Here is an 18,695-nt window from a genome sequence, read left to right on the forward strand (position 1 = left end):
GCGAAGCTAACACAAGCTGGTCTCGTGAATTTCAGATTCTGACCGTAACAAACTGAAAGTGGGGAAGTGAGTGGGGGAAACAATAAAGTCATGAATACTTTCCTTTTTGAAGCCCGTAAATCAGCCAGGTCAGACTCCCGCTGTAGCTAATCACTGCTGACCATCTCGTTCGGATTGTGTGTCTTAGCACATCCGGAAATCCTCGTAATGCGTGCGTGGAAGTTACAGGTAAACCCTCAAAAAACACATGCTGTCACAAAACGGGAGAGGGATGTCAACTGTAGGTAGCTGTGATTCAGTTTTACAGCATATAAGAATCACTATAGGCGGGCCAGGAAATGATACTGAAGAATATTTTTCACGATCATCACCATTGTGACTGTGGGTCTAATGGACCCAGCAATGTTTTGATGTTGTTATACAGTAAAGAGAGAAGTCATGAAGAAAGAGAAGGACTATCTTGTTCCTCCCTGGTGTATAATTTATTGGTGCCTGGCGGGCAGATTATGGTGCATTAAATCTGTTTTCTTCTGTCTTGTGTCAGGAGAGGAAAGAATAATAAGTTGCTAGTTTCTCTCTCAGTAAACAGATGATGAGTGTGCTCCAGTAAATACGCAAACCCAATGCATTAGTCGACTTATACTGCGGACACATCCTTAGAAAATATTGGATGTTAAAGGTAATTTGTTATTGGAGTCCACAACATGACTACATACCTCCATTCATCAAGTGGCAACAGATGCAACTCAAATTCAATGCTGGTGTTTGCTGGGTCAACAGAAGGTGACGATATATGTCAGTGTTGTGCGGTACTCACAATTTGTTTCTGCGTGATCCTCTGCAGTAACAGACCATATTCACACACGGCCATTTTCACGCTCCGCAGGTCGGGAAGCTCAAATGTCGCGCTGCTGGGTCCCTGGTTGCAAAATGAAGGCAATCTGACAAACCAGTATCATTTCACCACTTCCTGGTTGATCAGTAACTGAAAAGAGAACAGATAGAGAACATCTGGAGAAACATCAGGCCATTTGTCAAGGTAAATCAAAGCATTTGGCAGCCCATTAGCTTCCGTCAGAAAAAAGCTAACGTTAGCATCCAACCACTTCCTGGCTAACACTATTGTTTGATAGTTTTACATGATATGAAAGGAAAGAGATACATTAATTCTTGGATATCAACACACATCTTAGAAACATTATTCGTAAGCCTGTAAATAAAACGCACTGGGTGTAATGCTGATGTTAGTTATGAAGTGGTTCAGTGCCAATGGTAGCTGACAGCTTATGAAATATGTTGTTTTACTCTGAAATATGGCCCCATGTTCACTCATATTTTCACAATCCATTGTCTTTTCAGTTGCTGATTATTCAGGAAGCAGTGAAATTATAATGATTTGCAAGATGTCATGTGTGTATAAAACTAGCAACCTGGAAAAGTACAACATTTGGGCCTCCCACCCTCCATGACATCAGAGGAAAAAGGCCGCCATTTTACTATGGTCTCTGTGTAGTTATCTCAATTGGTGCATGAAGGCCTACAATTTCCAAGAACAAAGTTAATTCACTAAAGCAAACATTTTAACAGATTTCTGTTAAATTTTAAAAATTCATTTTTGGGTTGTTAATGAATAATTCTATATAATTCTGAAGCAGTTAATATCTGTATTTTCACATAAAAAAATGGACCCCCTGCATGTGGAAGAGGTCACTCACAGTTACAAACCAATACAACGTTTTGATTCATTTCTCAGCAGGCAGATGTTTTTCAGTGTAAAAAGCTCTAATAAACCAGTAGTGCACTGCCCTCCCACCAACAAACAAATAGCGAATAGTACAAAAAAAAAAAATCATGGGAAATAGTCAGGGAACATATTTGAGCATAGCAGTTATAGAGCCAAATACTTGCCTCATGGGTTGGTGGAGACCAAAAACAGAGCTCAAATGAGAGTGAATACATTCAGCAGGTGATCTAAGACATGACTCGAAAGTAAATATTGCTCAGCATGCTATGCTGTGCTATAATATTGTTGAGTAAAAACAGCAACAGTTTGCTAACAAATTTGGTATAACACCTTTATACTATGATAATATATGGCGTCCTTGTGTTTAACCCTTGTTTGTGCTGAAATACTTATTGCAGGATTAAAGTCAAAATGTTCAAGTTACTAATAAAAATATATTTAAAAAATAATTAGTTGATTCTCATAGCTTTATGAGTATGTGATGCAAGTGCTTGGTAGTACATTTGTCACATGCAACTCGACCCTGTTTTCTGGGTAAACAAACTGAATCAAACACATACACATAGTCCTATTCATATTTGTTATCTTCCTACATTAAAACTAGACTTGTTAACTGTTGACTACAGTTAGCAGCTCCAGAGGCACTTGTAAATCTGTAACTTTGGCTGTGTGGTGTTGTGTTTTCTCAATCCTGACCTGGGGTTCAGAGAATTAGCTGAGTGTAACAGAATCCCCCGTATTTCGGCCCAACCAGTGATTCGGGTTGACACCGCAGGAAGGAGCCCTGAATTGGTCCTTGAAAACCCTGTCAATGGCCACAGACAGCCCGCACGTTTCTGCACGGCTCAGGAAGGATTAGCGTTTGGAAGCAATTGCTATTAGTCTGCTTGCACAATTCAGAGAGGCCCCGGGCTTTTCCTATTGAATGGAAGTAGAATATCTTTTTATGCCTGAAATATAAGCAGCTTCTGTCTGGATCGAAAAGAGGCGCTTTTTGGAAAACAAACAAGATGGAGCGCAGGAATTCATTGCATAAGGAGTTTGTGGGGGGGAAATTTCAAACAGGGGATGTTCATGCTGAAGTTGAGGTCATGTTTGTAACACATGGAGATAATTTTTAGGACAAGTTTGTTCAGTCGAAGAAGATTTTGTAAGAGCTATGGCGATTTTAAAGGTCAGCTGCAGCATACTGACCCCACAGTAATTTCGCCTAATTCTTGGCCTGACAAAGCTTAAAACAAAAAGTGCTTGAAAGCTGCATTTTGGAGCAGTAAGCCACGATATTCACGTTCAGCTTGCTTTCTCTTTTCTTTCCTCTGTGGTTCATCGCGTATTATTTTGGAGTCAGCAGTTTTGTGTGGGACTGAATGACAACCGGAGGGTTTTTAAAAACCCTCAAAACTCTTCAGGAACTTCTGCACACAACATTGTGATGTATAACTTTCATTGCTTCACAATCACACGGTCTTTGCTTCCGAGCACTCGTGTGTGGGAGAGTCCTCTGCACACACGCACACGCGCACATGCACACACACACACACACACACACACACACACACACACACACAGACACAGGACCTGAGCCACAGCCTTGTCTCCCTCTGAGAGTGTGTGCAGAGATGAGCAGGACTGCACCTTCCGTGAGCGCTACCTGAAACTGGAGATGCAGGGGTACCTGTGAAGGGTTAGCTTTCATTGTCTTTGTCCTTTTTTTGTCTTTTTTGCCCCTCCTGCTTTTTTTTTTTTTTTTTTACGCATATACAGGTACAGGGCGTTAGAAACATTAACATACAATGCTCTGGTATTTATTGTTTTATGTAATGCCTGTCACTGAAGCCAGGTACTTATAGACACGCAGGGTTAAGGAGATGAAAGACCTTAAACGAGTAGCGCTGGATACTCTGAGCTTGCTGCCTCCATCCCAACACAAACTTTGTGCGTTTTCTGTGTGACTTGTGGATTTAAGCTGCCTGCTGTTTCAGCTCTGAGGACATTTTTAGTGCTTTTTTTGGGGGGGAGGAAAGCTATTTTAATTTAGGTCAGGTTTCTTTATTGGGTGTGAAGATAAATCCTTTCACAACAGGTATGTATGACTTATTAAATACTAAGATGTTTTTGTTTCATTTATTTGATTATCATGATCACTTCTGGCTCTTTGACATGTCAGTGGATGGTTGTGTTTTTAAATCTAGCTCATTTAAAGCGGCACTATGTAGTTTTCGAGAAGAAATTCAAACTGAGAATTTAAATGATTTCAATATTAATGTTAAAACCAACTCATAAATATGATTTTTTTTTTTCCCATAAGTGAATAAACAAGCTGTTCTCAGAGGAAAATAAGGTCCCTAGAACACTACTTGATGCTAGAAAGGTGGCAGGGTCCGCCAAATATAAACAGTATGAAATTGTGTTGTCCTGTACAGTCAGTTTGTTTATTCAGTATATTCAATTGTAAAAACAGAGCGTTTGCTTATTTTGTTTGTTTATTCAGAAAGAAATGTCTATGAAAATGTTTCTCCTCTGATTAAAATTTCTTCCCCAAAACTACCTACTGCACCGTTAAATTCTATTTTATCTATTATTGAATAATTGCCAATTCCATATTTTTAAGAAAGATTGCCTTTCTTCTGTCATTTTTTCTTATATTGTACAAAACACTGAACAGACCTTTGCATAAAAAATGAGACATTCCTCATTAAAAGCTACGGACAGCCTCAAAAAAGCATTGATTTTTATGCTCGAATGGCCTGAAATTCTCTCAGTTAAAGAGGCTGACAGCATTATTCTCTGGTTTATCTCAGACATTAAGGGGTATTTTTGTGGGGCTGAGATCTTTCAGCTATTTCTCAGCACGGGGAAGTGAGAAGGGAGGGGAAGCAGGGCCGACACAAAAGGCAACATTATTCCCCAGCGGATCTGCGCTACATCCTACTATGAATGGAGTATTGAAAAACATAACATTGGGGACTAGATTATTTTTCATCCCTCATAACTGAGCCATTTGTCCCAGAGTTTCGAGTGGTTTGTTGGGGACGGTCTGCAAATGAGACAGACGTGGTTCTCGAGTGCTGTGCTTGCTGTGCTGGTGTTAAAATGCCCACCTCCCAATTGGATGCACAACGACCTCTCTGTGGGGGCTCTGGCCTTCGGCGGCACACCTCGTCAGACAAAATGGACTGGACCTGGATGATGACTGCACTATTCACAGTCATTACAGTGGCACCCCTCCATTCCCCCCCCCCCCCCCCCCCCCCCCCATGAGCTGAAGACCACTGTATGTACACAGTACAGTGGCTCAAGATTTGAACCCCCCTGCCTCGTCCCCCTCTTCTCCCCCTGCCTCCTGCCCTCCAAGAAGACGAGAGGCGCCCCTGCAGTGTCATCAGGTGCCTAAGCGTTTTGGAGGGTTCTAGTGACAGATTGCAGGAAGCAGCGTTTATGCCTGACGATGGGGACCACAGAAAGCAGAAATGTCTTTTTGTGCCCCCTGGGCCCGGAATGTCCACTATCTCGAGGGGCCAATATCAAATTCTCCCCTCATCATCCCCTAATACACATTCCTGTGTAAGGTCAGGGGGAATTCTGCATCAACGGGAGAGACAAACAACCCGCGGCAAAGCCACACACTGTGGTCTCCTAATGACAGTTCATCTCTGGGATGTTTTGCTCTTACTGATTATGTGAAAAAACCATAACTCCCACATTCCAACTTCCTCACTGAGACTTCACAATATTCTGAAATGTGCTGAGTATGTGAGCAACAAGATTATTTTTTATTGTCATATCATTACGCACTTTTTTAGTCCCTTCTGCTATTATTGTGAAAGGAATTATATAAATAGATTGATAATGAATACGTCATAGAAATAAAACCATTATTATCAAAGGAGCAGCTCACCCAAAATTTGTTATTAGTCTATCTGCTCAGTCCAATGCTGATGGAAAGTCAAATGAAGTTTTGTACTCCACACAACATCTCTGTAACGTAAAAAGACAACAACAAAAAACAAAATATAAAATACGCTCAAATTGATTTGAAAAGATGTTATTCGCATAATTTTTTAAGCCAAAGTCTTCACTGTAGCTGCTGAGCTAGAAGGGTCAGCATGCTGCCTGTCTGAAGCAGGTGCACAAGATCGGCTGCCTGTCGAGGGTGTACCATGTTATGGGGTTTTTGGATGCTTTTATTTTAGTTTTAAAACAAGTCCCCATCTACTTCAGTTGTTTATGGGAGGAAAACATCAGAAAACGTTTTGTGGAAACTTCACACTTTCAATTGGCATTGGGGTAAGTAGATCATGAGTGATTTAGAATTTTTTGGATGTACTTATCCTATAAGGACTCACCTGGTGGTACTGCAGCTGATACTTCTGATTGCTTGCCAGATGGCAGCAGTTGCAAAAATGCAATTTAATGTTTAATGTTTTTTTGTTGTGTTGGGTTTTTTCAGTTATCGCACCACACTTCACTTTACTTTACATCCTTGCTTTTTTGAAGCACATTGCAGTAATAAATAAATGTCACTCATCCCAGCTTCTCCCTTGAGAAGAATGCGGGGTATTCGGTGTCTGACCCCTGTACTATCTGACTCTGATTATTGAGTGATTGTCAGTGAATCCTAATATTGTCTGACTGAAGGAAAGTCCCCTTCATTCTCCATTGAAAACCACGCCACAGGTGTCCACCTCTATCTGTGACACAAGAATTTGACAATGTTGTTGGAAAAGAAACTTCTTCAGCTTAGTGTGGCCTCCGTTACCTGCTGCCAAGTTGGTGCACAGCGGCCATTTTGTGCTTACAAAACAGCAGTGTAACTGGACTCCTTGTTCCCTTTGTTTTATGGCAACAACTAATATTTTCGGTGGCACACTTGATAACTGGGGTGACTTTATGTTTCTGTAACCTCTGCCTGGTTTGCTCCAACAAGTGCCATAAGAACCTCCTTACAGCTCTCTAGTGTCCACAGGGGGTGATATGCATCACATGATCTCCGCAAACGATTTTCTTCTGGAGCTACACAGTTCACAACCCCGACCTCAGACTACCATCAATACCTACAACACAGTAACAACAGCTGCAGGCCCCAGTAGAGAAAACAATCCAATTCTATAATTAGGCTACTCTGACCCGGGACAGAAAAAAAAACGACTGTGTGGTAGTAGTAGAAAATGTGTCTACTACTCTCTAGTCTGGTACATTTAGAAGTGTGTTCACACACAGCTCGGGACTTTGGGAGGCCTGGTGAGAGAAACTGACAGTGTGTGAATGTGTGTGTTGTAGGCGGATGGTCAGTCAGGCAGCCATGCGAGGCCAGCGTGTGGTGGAGAGCGATTGTAGGTGCTGGAACCTGGCCGTCTGGGTGCTAGTGACCCTGCTGGGATCCCTCTTCTTGGTGGCTGTCAGCGTGCTGATGCGACTCGGTGAGTGTGTATGTGGGGGGGGTAACATGTCAACAGGTCAAGGCCCCCTCAAGGTTTTATGTCGATGAGAGTGATTTAGCAAAGAGATAGCAGATATTAGATTGGAGGTGTAATATGTAAGAATTTCGGTTAAAAAACGTTCAAGTCGTCACTAGAATTCTCAACAGCCCTGGGATGTCCAGGTTCAAAGCTCCTGTGCTAGCTGTGTAAACATCACCACTACTGCACTGTCTCAGCTTGGACCGCTGGCTGCACAGCTAACCGAGCTAAAAAGGTAAAAGCAGCAACAGTTGGCAGCAGTTAGTGGTTACTCTGGTGACATGCTGCCCTCTATTTGTTGCAAGTATGATTTCAATAGCGACCAATTCTTACATATTGCACCTTTACTATGCTTACTTACATCTGTAAATCCATGTGCACTCACAAAGTAATAAGATCAGCTAAAGCATTCTCATTGTTGAAGGGAACAATGTGAAATATATATGGAAAAGTAATAGGCCTTAAAAGTTGCACCTCTTTCAAGTTCTCAATGGCAAGTGTCGGATACAACAGCTTATTAAAGTATGTGATTTCCTTGCGGGGTGATTTTTCATACACTGGCTCAGGACCAGAGGTTGGTTGTATGAAGATTGAAACTGACACCCAAACTTTATCTCAACGTGTTCTGGCTATTTCTGTCAGTGTTTAAGTACAATTAAAAACATTTTGTGATACCACATTTCGTAATTGAAAAGTTGGTCCAGATGGAAATGCTTTTATTGCCATAAACTGAAAAAGAATGTGTCACATGAGACGATTTTCTTGTGTGTCAGTGCATCTTTGGGCATTAATAATGACGAGGAACCGGGTGTACATGCAACTGAAATCCCTCTAGATGAATGCTTTGTGTCCACAGTTACTGTCTGCCCGGTGTTTACCAGTGATAGCTGCAGCTAAAAGCCCTGTAGTTACTTTGTAGGGGAGCCAGGATCAATTCCACTCACTGGACAAATATATATAGAGCCATTTATTCAGATGTGCTGACACCAGCTTATTGGATGTGTCTCTTGATAGAACAGTAATGTTTGCCTCACTAACATTTATTTGTATTCAAATTTCAGGAGATATGAAAGTAACCAGACGGGCTGTATCTGGTAAGTTATATTCATCACCTACTTTTATACCTATCCATGACCCTCTGAATACTCGGAATATAAACCAAGAAGTAACATGCATGTGACAATGTAAACAGATGTATTACCAGCGCCTGAAGCTAAACTATGAGGTCATATGTATATACTGTACATGTTTCTATGTTACAAATAGACAGGAGAAGCATGTGAATTGACCCACATTGGGTGTGATGGCTAAAAAAGTCCCTGTGGTGTCTTTGTGAGTTGTTGAAACCTAAGACATAAGTCTTCAGGCGTTAGACTGTCCTTTATTCTGGTCGAGAAGGTTCCAGTGTGACTCATGGGAAGATTGTGTTGTGTCAAAAACACTTGCATCTATTTCATTTGATTAATTTGGCTAAATTGATGCATATTCTCAAGTGTCTTGTCTCAGTGTTAACCTAAACACAAAAACAACCAGCGCAACACAGAAGTTCCACAGAAGAAAGAGGCTATGATAGAGAGAATAATTTGATTAGATAGTGTATTTCCCCAGTCACTGATGTCATATTTATCCCTTGGTTTTAAAATAAGGTCTGGAGCCATGCTAATAGCTCTATGAGGCTGTACCTCACCTTTATTTACTTTTATTCTTATCTCTACTTTATATTATATATATATATATATATATATATATATATATATATATATATATATATATATATATATATATAGATATAGCTAAGAGTTTATTGTTTACTGTTTATTCTAAGAGTTTGTTGTTTATCTAATACTGTCTAAGAGTTTATTGTCTATTTTATACTATATTCTTTATACCTCTCTATTTTCTACTTGTAAGCTGCTGGAAATCCAATTTCCTTGCGGGACGTCGTCCCAAAAGGATCAATAAAGAGAAGTCTAAGTCTAAGCTTAAGTCTAAGTCTACCAGCCAAATGCTAATGTCAACATGCTAACAAAATGACAGTGACAATGTTTAATATGATGAAGTTTAGCAGTATCATATTTACCAGCATGTTAACATGCTAATGTTGGCTAATTAGCGCACAACACAAAGAACAGCTGACTGTCATTAGTTTAGCATGCATTTGGTCATTAACCACAGCACTCGACAATTTGATATGCTGCACTACAGTATTAGTAAAACAAACAAACAAAATATCCAAACCAAAACTCATTGCTATAGAAAGCTAAAGGCATGACATATTTTAGTAGGCTAACCCAGAAGTTAGCATCACCCTGGTTCCCGCGTCAAAAAAGTCTATGGGATTTTTTATTTGGATTTTGGATTTTTGTGGAATATAAGCTCTGTGGGAATCACAAGTTTATGATTATCTTTACAAAACACCACTTTCATGATATTTAAAGTAAATGCAATTGCCAGCTAATGTTAAGGATATAAAAGAATCATATTGCATGACTCACTGAGGAACTTACTATGCCATCATGTACACACTTTACAATAAATTGATTGCTCTACAAGTCGTAAAGTTAGAGTGAGAGTAGTTTACAACCAAAGTTTGCCCGAAAAAGATGGTGAGTAGATGCATCTCCGTGTTCTCATTATGTCGTTTAATGTCCCCGACAACCTTTGTAGTCTCATTTAGCCGCTTTAGTTAGCAACCACCGCGTTTAAGACACTGGCGTATTCTATGACACAGATCAAAACGTGAAAATCTCTTAAGCTTGTGTATAACCACAGACCTTATTTCAGGCAATGAACTGAAAAACCCATTCAAAAAACCCACTGACTTTGAGACCAGGGAAAGTGAAAAATGCTGACTCATTTCTGGGTTTAAGGACTCATTCCCGTGGCACTGCACCCAATAGTTATTGAAACACTTGACAGAAAGTACAAAAGTAAACCTCATTAGGCGTAAAGCTGGGGGATCCCCAAATTAACTAGGATATATCCTCCGAGGGCCATGAATGTTAAATTGAATTGGAATCAATTCCATAGTTTTCCAAGAGACTTCCTCCTCCCTTTTCCTTGTTGCTAGCATGGCTAATACTGATCTGGTCTGAACAGGCCTCCTGTTGTGGTTTCAGTATGTGTCTAGTGTTACAGGAAAATAGATATAGTAGATATAGAGTACAGTGACTATGGAAGGCCAAGAGCCTCCTTTCAACAAATAATTTCACCATACTCTCTCTGTCTCTTGCTCTCCCTCCCTCTCATGTCCCCTCCTCCCTCCAGTTTCAGCCGATGGCTTGCAAACCCCCATGAGGCCGCAGGTCCAAGGTAAGCATGAGCTATACAGCCACCAGTGCATCTGCCCAGACACTCAGAACAACATGTCTGCATCCAGGCCACGCCATGAAAGCCTATCGTTGGCTGGCTGTGTGTCAGTGAAACAGAGTACAGAAGGTAGATCAGTGCCTGGGGCTTTTTAAACAAGGTCACTTTCCCAGCTCTCCATTTCCCTAATCCCCACTTATTTGCTATGTAACCTCCCACCCTCCTGCGTCCACCATACTCACTTCCAAGGAGTCATGTGGCCTATTGTGTCCAGAGGGATTTCTTTTTTCTTGCTATTAGCCATCATTAAATAAGAGCCACGCTAGTCTGTCTTCTCATCTCATTGTCATTAACAAATAAAAACATATTGTTAAAATTAGTTTTCATGGGTCTTGGATTTTTGCTGTAGTGTGGCACAACCTGAATATCCACATCTCACTCAAAGACAGAAAATGATGTTGTAATTAAACAACAAGTGAGTCTGACAGAGAGAATCCCTGACAGAAACTCTCTGCTTATCTCTCCAAAGTACGACTGGTGAACGGTCGAAGCAGGTGTGAGGGTAGGGTGGAGGTGCGCTACAATGACTCATGGGGCACAGTGTGTGACGACGACTGGGACATGGTGGACGCCAACGTGGTGTGTCAGCAGCTGGGCTGCGGAGTGGCTGTGGCGATGGGCAGCAGCTCTCACTTCGGACAAGGCACAGGGCTCATCCTGCTGGATAATGTGGACTGCAGAGGAAGTGAAACAGACCTGAGCCAGTGCCGTAGTCTGGGCTGGGGCGTCCACAACTGCTACCACTACGAGGATGTGGGTGTTACCTGCAGAGGTAAAGCCTTCATTTAATTTTAAGTTGGGGGGGTGTTGAATAATCTCTTTAGGCGTAACCCTGGAAAGAAAAGAGGACATAATGACTAAAATTCCTGCTTCCTCTTCATTTTGCTTTCAGAACCAGCGGTGGTGGGGGCAAAGGGGTTTGAGGTTCTCACCACACCGCCCCGGGAGAACTCCGGTTTACGTAAGTGCTCCATGCTTTTATCTAAATGAGACTGGTTTTCTGCCAACTTGAAACGTCAGAGGGATGAATTTGTCTTTTTTTAAAAGGCAAAGGGGCATCGAGATATTTCAGGCAAAACTGCAGCTCCCCTCAGTTCTGTGGAGCCTTACAGTCGCTTTTAGCTCATTTTTTTTTTGTTTTACTGCCTGCAACTTTGTTTTCATTCACTCTCACATCTCTCGGCTCAGTATTTCGGCCACGGCAGGCAGCTGTTTTCAGTGAAAAAAGCTCTTAAAAACCCACTGAAGACCACCTGCTCTGCCACAATGTTAGCGACTAGGTAAACCACAGCGAAAGTAAGCTAAAGTAGCCAACCACAAGTTAGCTAACCAAACGCTAAGCCAACTAAAGGTTAGTCTTAATGTTAGAAACAAGCTAAAGTCACAAACTTTGTCGAGAAAGACAAGCTGGTGAATATAGTGGTGGGTCAAAGAGCCAAATATTTGCCATAAACTCACTCCCAAATCAAATATACATAATTTTCCCTCCTACCTGTGATGCTGTTTATCTATCTAAATCGTTTTTGTGAAAGTTGCTGAGATATCAGCTGTAGAAATGTCTGCCTCCTCTTGAACATTGTGTAACCAGATGGCAATTGGCCAAGTAAATACCTTTGAAAAACACAACAGCAATGCTTCTTCCCAGGGATTATGACACTGTTACTCAACCATAGACCCTGTTGTGGCCAGTTTCAAGTGAGAGCCATTTTCTTATTTAATCATGGACGAGAGGCCTGTGCCCATAACGGTAATACCGTCCCCCTGTAACATAGCTTGCTTAGTTGGCTCAATCAGTGCCATTCCTGTATTTCAGGGCAGAAACATGTTAAATCCAACAAATTAATATCCAGAGTATTGCAATATGATTGGTTTTAACAAATGTAGGTTTGTGTTTCTGTTTTCTTCGGCAATCACTGGAAAAAAAAAAAATCATGATCTGGGCCTCCAGTGTTAAAGTCGTGTGTGTGACCCACCCATCAACCATCCGTAATCTTATATATTTTGCTTAACTCAGGCAACTGCAAAATTACCAATCTTATTTTAACTGAAACTATGATTGTCTCCTAAACCTTTGTGGCTAAACCTAACCATGGTAGTGTTTGTGCCTAAAACTAGCCAAAATGTGACCGTTTCACAATGTTAGCTATGTGACGTACTTAAAGACAAAAACATACGCTCCATTGTTATTGGCCATCACCTATTGTCAGGTACCTTATTGACGGTAATAGACGTACCTCCTGAGTTAGTCCCTTGTCCATGAGTAGATACGCTTCCATCTGCACTGAGAAACAGATGTAGTTTGGTAGAAAGAAATCATTCCTGCATGAAACTACAGAACAAGGTCTGTGGATCATTTTTGATTAACCGGGTCTTGATATCTGGAAAGGGTCAGCCTAGTTCCATTTATATGCATTAAATGTGAGAGAGGGCATACATCTCTACAGCTGATATCTCCAAAACAGGGCAACTCACACCAAAACAATCTAGACTGATAAAGCCGTTAATTAGATTAAATTAGCTGTCCACTTCCAAAGATTAAATCGTGCCATTGGGCTGATTTGCATAAAGTTTTAGGGGGAGGTGCCGCATTGTTGCTGCTAAATATCTGCCATAATCTCAGATTGAATTGACTGTAGAGGATTCTTCGAAAACATGTTGTATATTCAGAGGAATTCAACTTTAGCTTTAGCTAGCTTTTCTCTGTGTTTTTATTTGATGGTTTTAATGCTGTACGGTCCAAATCAGAAACACACAGACAGTCAGATCTAGTGGACAGGTGGCATGCCAGATGTTCCCACAAAAGAGCAAGGGCAGATTTCATTAAATAATGAATAATGGCTTATTTTGTCATTGTGTGGGTCCAAACTGTAGATCGTGACCATGTTCAGGTTTATTTAAAAAATGACTGTACTGAAAAGATATCAATGCAATTGAAGGGATATATTATTTCAGTGTTGCCAATCTGTAACCACATTTGACTCAACATCAAAAGCTTTTCAGTTTCAGTTCACAGAGAAAGTATCTGCTTGGCACCTTCGGGGACACACGACTCAAAGGCCTCTTGAATTCCAGGCCTTCCTTATTGTTTGCCGGGTTTGCCTTTGTTGTGTTCGCCCTCTTGTTTTTTCCCTTAATTCCCAAGAGGATCAAGAGAGACTAGGACAGAATCCAATTTAGTAAGCTAGTGACGTGTCTGGCTAATTCATGTGACCCACCGGGAGTGCAGTGAAGCCATCGATATTCAGGGATCCCTTTCAGGATGAGAGGATTTCTTAAAAAATGACGGACACAGGGGAACGTCCATTGTCTCTGTTAAGGTGTGTCTGGGCCGAGGCATAAGATGACAACGTGTGGTTCAGACCATATCAGATTTTCAGCTTTAATCTCCTGCTCAGGTTTTTATTTCTTCTGGAGAAATATGTCTCATATATATTGCACAGTTCCACGCCCATCTCATTTTTCATTTATGTATAGCTAAATCCTAGCTGTTACATTTTCCTCTGATACCCTGAAATCATTTTAAATTTGACATTAGAAAGGATTTTGTACAAATCCCACCATCTTTCTCTTGGTTTAGGTGATGGCACCGTCCGTCTGATGAACGGACAGAACGCCTGCCAGGGTCGGGTGGAGATCTACTACCAGGGAAACTGGGGGACAGTGTGTGATGATGACTGGGTCCTCAACAATGCCCGGGTAGTGTGCCAACAAACAGGTTGCGGTACGGCCGTCTCTGCACACACCAACTCCTACTTTGGCTATGGGACCGGCCTTGTTCTCCTGGACAATGTCAACTGCCACGGCACTGAGTCGGACCTGACCAAGTGCAAAAGCCTGGGCTGGGGCAAACACAACTGTGGCCATCATGAAGATGCTGGGGTCACCTGCACCGGTACGCTGCTGTCAGGCACGGAATTTGCATTTTTACACAAGTCATGCAAGTGTAAACTAGAAATCAAGCTCACAATGACAAATGACAATGCTAACATGCTGATGTTACGCAATTTACCACCGTTTGCAATCGTTGTTTAGCTATCATCATAATCATAGTTCATACTAACATTTGCTTATAAACATTGACCATATTCACACCTCTGACGTCCCCCTCAGGGTGGGATTTGTGGGAAGCTAAATTGTCATAGCCTACTGCTGTGTTCCAGGTTAAATGTCGTAAAAATGCAGGAAATCTGGCAAATAGTTATCATTTCAATGCTTCTTACTGCTACTAGAAAGATAATGGTTATTTAAATCCATTGTGGCATATTAGGCCATAATTCCAGGTAAAAGAAAACATAGTTGATAACCCATTCGCTTCTGTGAGAAAAGCAGCTGACACTAGTATTAAATGGTGTCACCCGATACAGCAGGAAAAGTGTCAATTAATTCTAGGATATGAATGCACATCTGGGATGGATGGAAGTGAAACACACTGGAAGTCATCAAACTGTATGTTTTTTTTTTTTTGGCCTTTCATGGCTTTATTGATAGTACAGCTGAAGAGGTGATAGGAAACAGGGTGAGAGAGTGGGGGAGTGACACGCGCCCCAAACTGTATGTTAACTAGGAAGCAGTTGAATGCTAACACTAGCTTATGGATTCTCAAATATGCTGTTTTACCTTGGCTCCATGTCCCTCTACATTTTCACGAGTGATCGTCTTTTTAAGTTGCTGATCAATCAGGACGTGGCGAGATGATAACAATTTGTCACAGTCCTCACGTTTCACATTATCTAATCAAATCTGCATTTACTAATGGCAGTTATTGTTGAAATATTTTGCTTGGCAAAGTATATTGAACAAGTCAGCAATATTGAGGTACAGCTAAGACGAGCTCAAATCCTAATGTATTGCTTCGCTGAGGGATATTGAATGAGGACGAGACAAGGTTTCAGTGATATTTGTGTTAGTAACAAGCAGTAGCAGTATTTGCATAAATATCAATAGTGTAGTTGTACTCTACACCTAGAGATAATTTCATTTCCACTTCTATCCTCTTCAGGATCCACAACTGTACGCCCTGTGGCAACAGAGAGCCAGAGATCACTCTGGGGAACATATAACACCGAAGGTACACACACACACACACACACAGTATACTGTCATGTTTATGTGTAAGCAAGCACACACTGACTGTGGCTTCTTTGCATCCATATGTCCTATTGGTGTTTCTGGGGGGGAAAAAAAGAAAAAAGGAAGAAAGAAATGTGCACTTTTGCCAAATGACCAACAGGGAGAGCCATTTCTCCCACACGTTCTCAAATATGTTAGACCACTGCCACGAGAGAAGGTGGTAGAAGAGGGCATCAGACTAATCTCACCATGATCATTAACAGGTGACAGGTAGGGTGAGCCGTCAGTTAATGTTGTCATGTACTACATCTTCCCCTCCAGCGACAGAAAACGTTCCAGTCACCAACGCATCAACTACAACAACTGTGACCACAACTGTCCAGACAAAAGGTAACATTATTAAAGTGATCCCTGCTTTGTAAACACATTTTCAGCACTGGACTGACACCGAATATTAAAGCATTCTATTGAATATCGGCCATATAGTCTTTATCAGACAAGAAACGCCTGCAAGTAATTGCAGTGATGTAAATGTCTTTTTTATTACTTTGCAGGCATACCAGAAATCCGTTTGACAAATGGTAACAATAGCTGTCAGGGTCGTGTAGAGGTCCGCTACAAGAACTTTTGGGGGACAGTGTGTGATGATGACTGGGACATGATGAACGCCCATGTGGTGTGCAAGCAGCTTGGATGTGGCCCGGCCACCGAGGCCAAGACCCAGGCTTTCTTCGGCTACGGTTCAGGTCTGATCCTGCTGGACAATGTGGAGTGTAGCGGCAATGAACGGAAACTGTCTGACTGCTTCCACCTGGGCTGGGGTCAGCACAACTGTGGCCATCATGAAGACGCTGGAGTCATCTGCGCACGTAAGACAGCACTTGCCCTCATCTGAGGCTAATGCAGGCTCCATTAGGCATACATTTATGGCATGCAAAACAACACGCTACTGAATGCAGTAGACAAACCTCCATCTTAAGTCATCAGTTCCTCTGAAAGCTCACACTTCCGTTTCATCCAGTCGTCTCTGCCCGCCCTGCTGAGCTGTCCAGTTGCAATGTATGACTCCACGGTAGTACTCTAAGGAGGAGACAACCCAGAGAGCATAAAAAATACAGTGGATGAGTCAAGGCAAGTCAGCGTCACTGCATGCCTGCAGGCCAAATTTCCCTTCTTTGAGGCTAAATGAAAAGCACGTACAGACTTCGGTTTTCTTACTGTAGACAGCACATCCTTGGTTTCAGGTTGATCTTAAATTATGAGTCTACATTTATAAGGGGGGCAATTTTAAATAATTTGCAGAAACTAATGCGTCCTTCCACAGACAGTTAGAATTGGAAAAGATGACATAATCTAGGGCTGTAGGCATCAAAATCACTACAAAACATATTTTGCAGAAAGTTGTTGAAATGTGTCTTTAAACTGGGTCTCTGTATTGTGGCCAGGAAGGAGCCACACAAGGGACTTCCTATATTGATCAGTAGGGTCATTATAAGAGAGCTTCGTTATTGCTTTTGTCACCTGATATTTCCTGAGTATGCACATGACCCACAAGCATCACCCTGCTTTCCTCTGTTTCCTTAGCTTTTCAGGGCCTCAGTGTGAGTGGACGTGACTTTGGAGTAACGGCAAGAATACCCACCACCACAACGCCACCCTCTGAAGGTCGGTTAAATGTATTTTCAACCAGCACAATATCAACCCATTTCCTCTGGACTCTGGATAAATGTGACTCTTCTTTGTTTTTGTAGGAATGGTGAGACTGGTGGGCGGCCAGCACCAGTGTGAGGGTCGGGTTGAGATGTACTCAGATTCTGAATGGGGCACAGTGTGCGATGATGCTTGGGACATCCCTGACGCGCAGGTTGTGTGTCGCCAACTGGGCTGCGGGGAAGCCACGGCGGCTTGGGGGGACGCTTTCTTCGGGCCTGGCACAGGAACAATCCTGCTGGACAATCTCAAGTGCACCGGCATGGAGGCCTCCCTTCACAATTGCTCCCATATATCCTGGGCAGTGCACAACTGTGACCACACTGAAGATGCTGGTGTCACCTGCTCACTGTCGTGATTTCAGCAGAACCACACTCCCATCACCACGATGGGTAGGAAGTGGGTGTACCATCCTGGGACTTGTGTACATTATGTAAATAAAAGATTTCACATTGCTGAAGGAATACTTCAACACCAACAACATATAAAATAACTAATATGACAATATATGATTACATATTATAAACTATCTATGCCTATTAAGCACTTTATAAATAAATATGATATAAAATACAATGTACACTGTTTTTTATTTGATAAACAAAGAAAAACAAAGATTTTAACTGTCTGTCATTCTCTTTTTTGCCCCCAAATGTTAACATATTTACTTTACATGTGATTCTTTGATGTTTAAATAAGTTATACTGGAGGAAATCCATCAGTTATTTAGTCAGTGGATAAGGGAGATATTTTTGGGAACCTCACTGAGTTCACAAGTATGTAAGATAAAACAAACACAACTATAAATGGGTAAAAAATATACACTAAAAACCACAGGAATGCCAGAAAATAGAAACATCCATTATTCAATGTGTTATATCCTCTGAATGTACAGTATATCTTCATCTACAAAAAAAAAATGCTGTGTTACTTGTGCTCTGTAAACCCTCATCTAAATAAAGGTGGTAATAATCATTCACATGTGACAAAATAAATGTAAATGTTATAAATTCTTATTTTTTGGTATATAATATATTTTTGGTGTAAAAACAAAGATGTTGAAATCGGTATCTGCATTTGTCATTGTCTTAAACCTGTGCATTTCTTTAAGTTTTTATACCCCTTTAATTGCTGGGCAAATGCGGTCACGCCATTTAAAAGGCAGAGGATTTTTGGAAATTCCTTAGTAGCAAAACACTACTTCGACATTTAGCAGGTTTTACTGTTTAAGCAAACTCATAGGTAACTGTAGCTAATAATTAGAAACAAGCTATAAACAGGCCAATGATGACATAATAACAATATTGCTAACATCATTTGATATACAGTGTAAATCTCTAATT

At 41.3% G+C, this 18,695-nt stretch overlaps 1 protein-coding gene across 2 annotated transcripts; it reads left to right on the forward strand.

Annotated features, from left to right (window-relative positions):
- Positions 1-3,574: 3,574 nt before the first annotated feature.
- LOC115594165 (scavenger receptor cysteine-rich domain-containing group B protein) lies at positions 3,575-18,292 on the forward strand. Of its 2 annotated transcripts, XM_030437998.1 has the most exons (12): positions 3,575-3,827; positions 7,025-7,164; positions 8,265-8,297; positions 10,471-10,515; positions 11,042-11,344; positions 11,465-11,533; positions 14,150-14,464; positions 15,572-15,640; positions 15,964-16,032; positions 16,197-16,511; positions 17,227-17,307; positions 17,394-18,292. In XM_030437998.1, the coding sequence occupies exons 2-12, from the start codon at positions 7,029-7,031 to the stop codon at positions 17,708-17,710; spliced, it is 1,752 nt and encodes a 583-aa protein (XP_030293858.1). In that variant the 5' UTR covers positions 3,575-3,827; positions 7,025-7,028; the 3' UTR covers positions 17,711-18,292. The 2 variants fall into 2 exon arrangements, with proteins under 2 accessions (XP_030293858.1, XP_030293859.1); XM_030437999.1 differs by lacking the exon at positions 3,575-3,827 and having other exon boundaries at positions 6,983-7,164.
- The last annotated feature ends 403 nt before the right edge of the window (positions 18,293-18,695 follow it).

Source organism: Sparus aurata, chromosome 13 (genome assembly GCF_900880675.1).
Source record: "Sparus aurata chromosome 13, fSpaAur1.1, whole genome shotgun sequence".
NCBI classification, from domain to species: domain Eukaryota; kingdom Metazoa; phylum Chordata; class Actinopteri; order Spariformes; family Sparidae; genus Sparus; species Sparus aurata.

Coding starts and splice junctions, on each gene's coding strand:
- LOC115594165 (XM_030437998.1), top strand. CDS start 7,029: ATGGTCAGTCAGGCAGCCATGCGAGGCCAGCGTGTGGTGGAGAGCGAT. Junction 10,516..11,041: donor CATGAGGCCGCAGGTCCAAG/GTAAGCATGAGC, acceptor ATCTCTCCAAAG/TACGACTGGTGAACGGTCGA. Junction 14,465..15,571: donor TGCTGGGGTCACCTGCACCG/GTACGCTGCTGT, acceptor TATCCTCTTCAG/GATCCACAACTGTACGCCCT.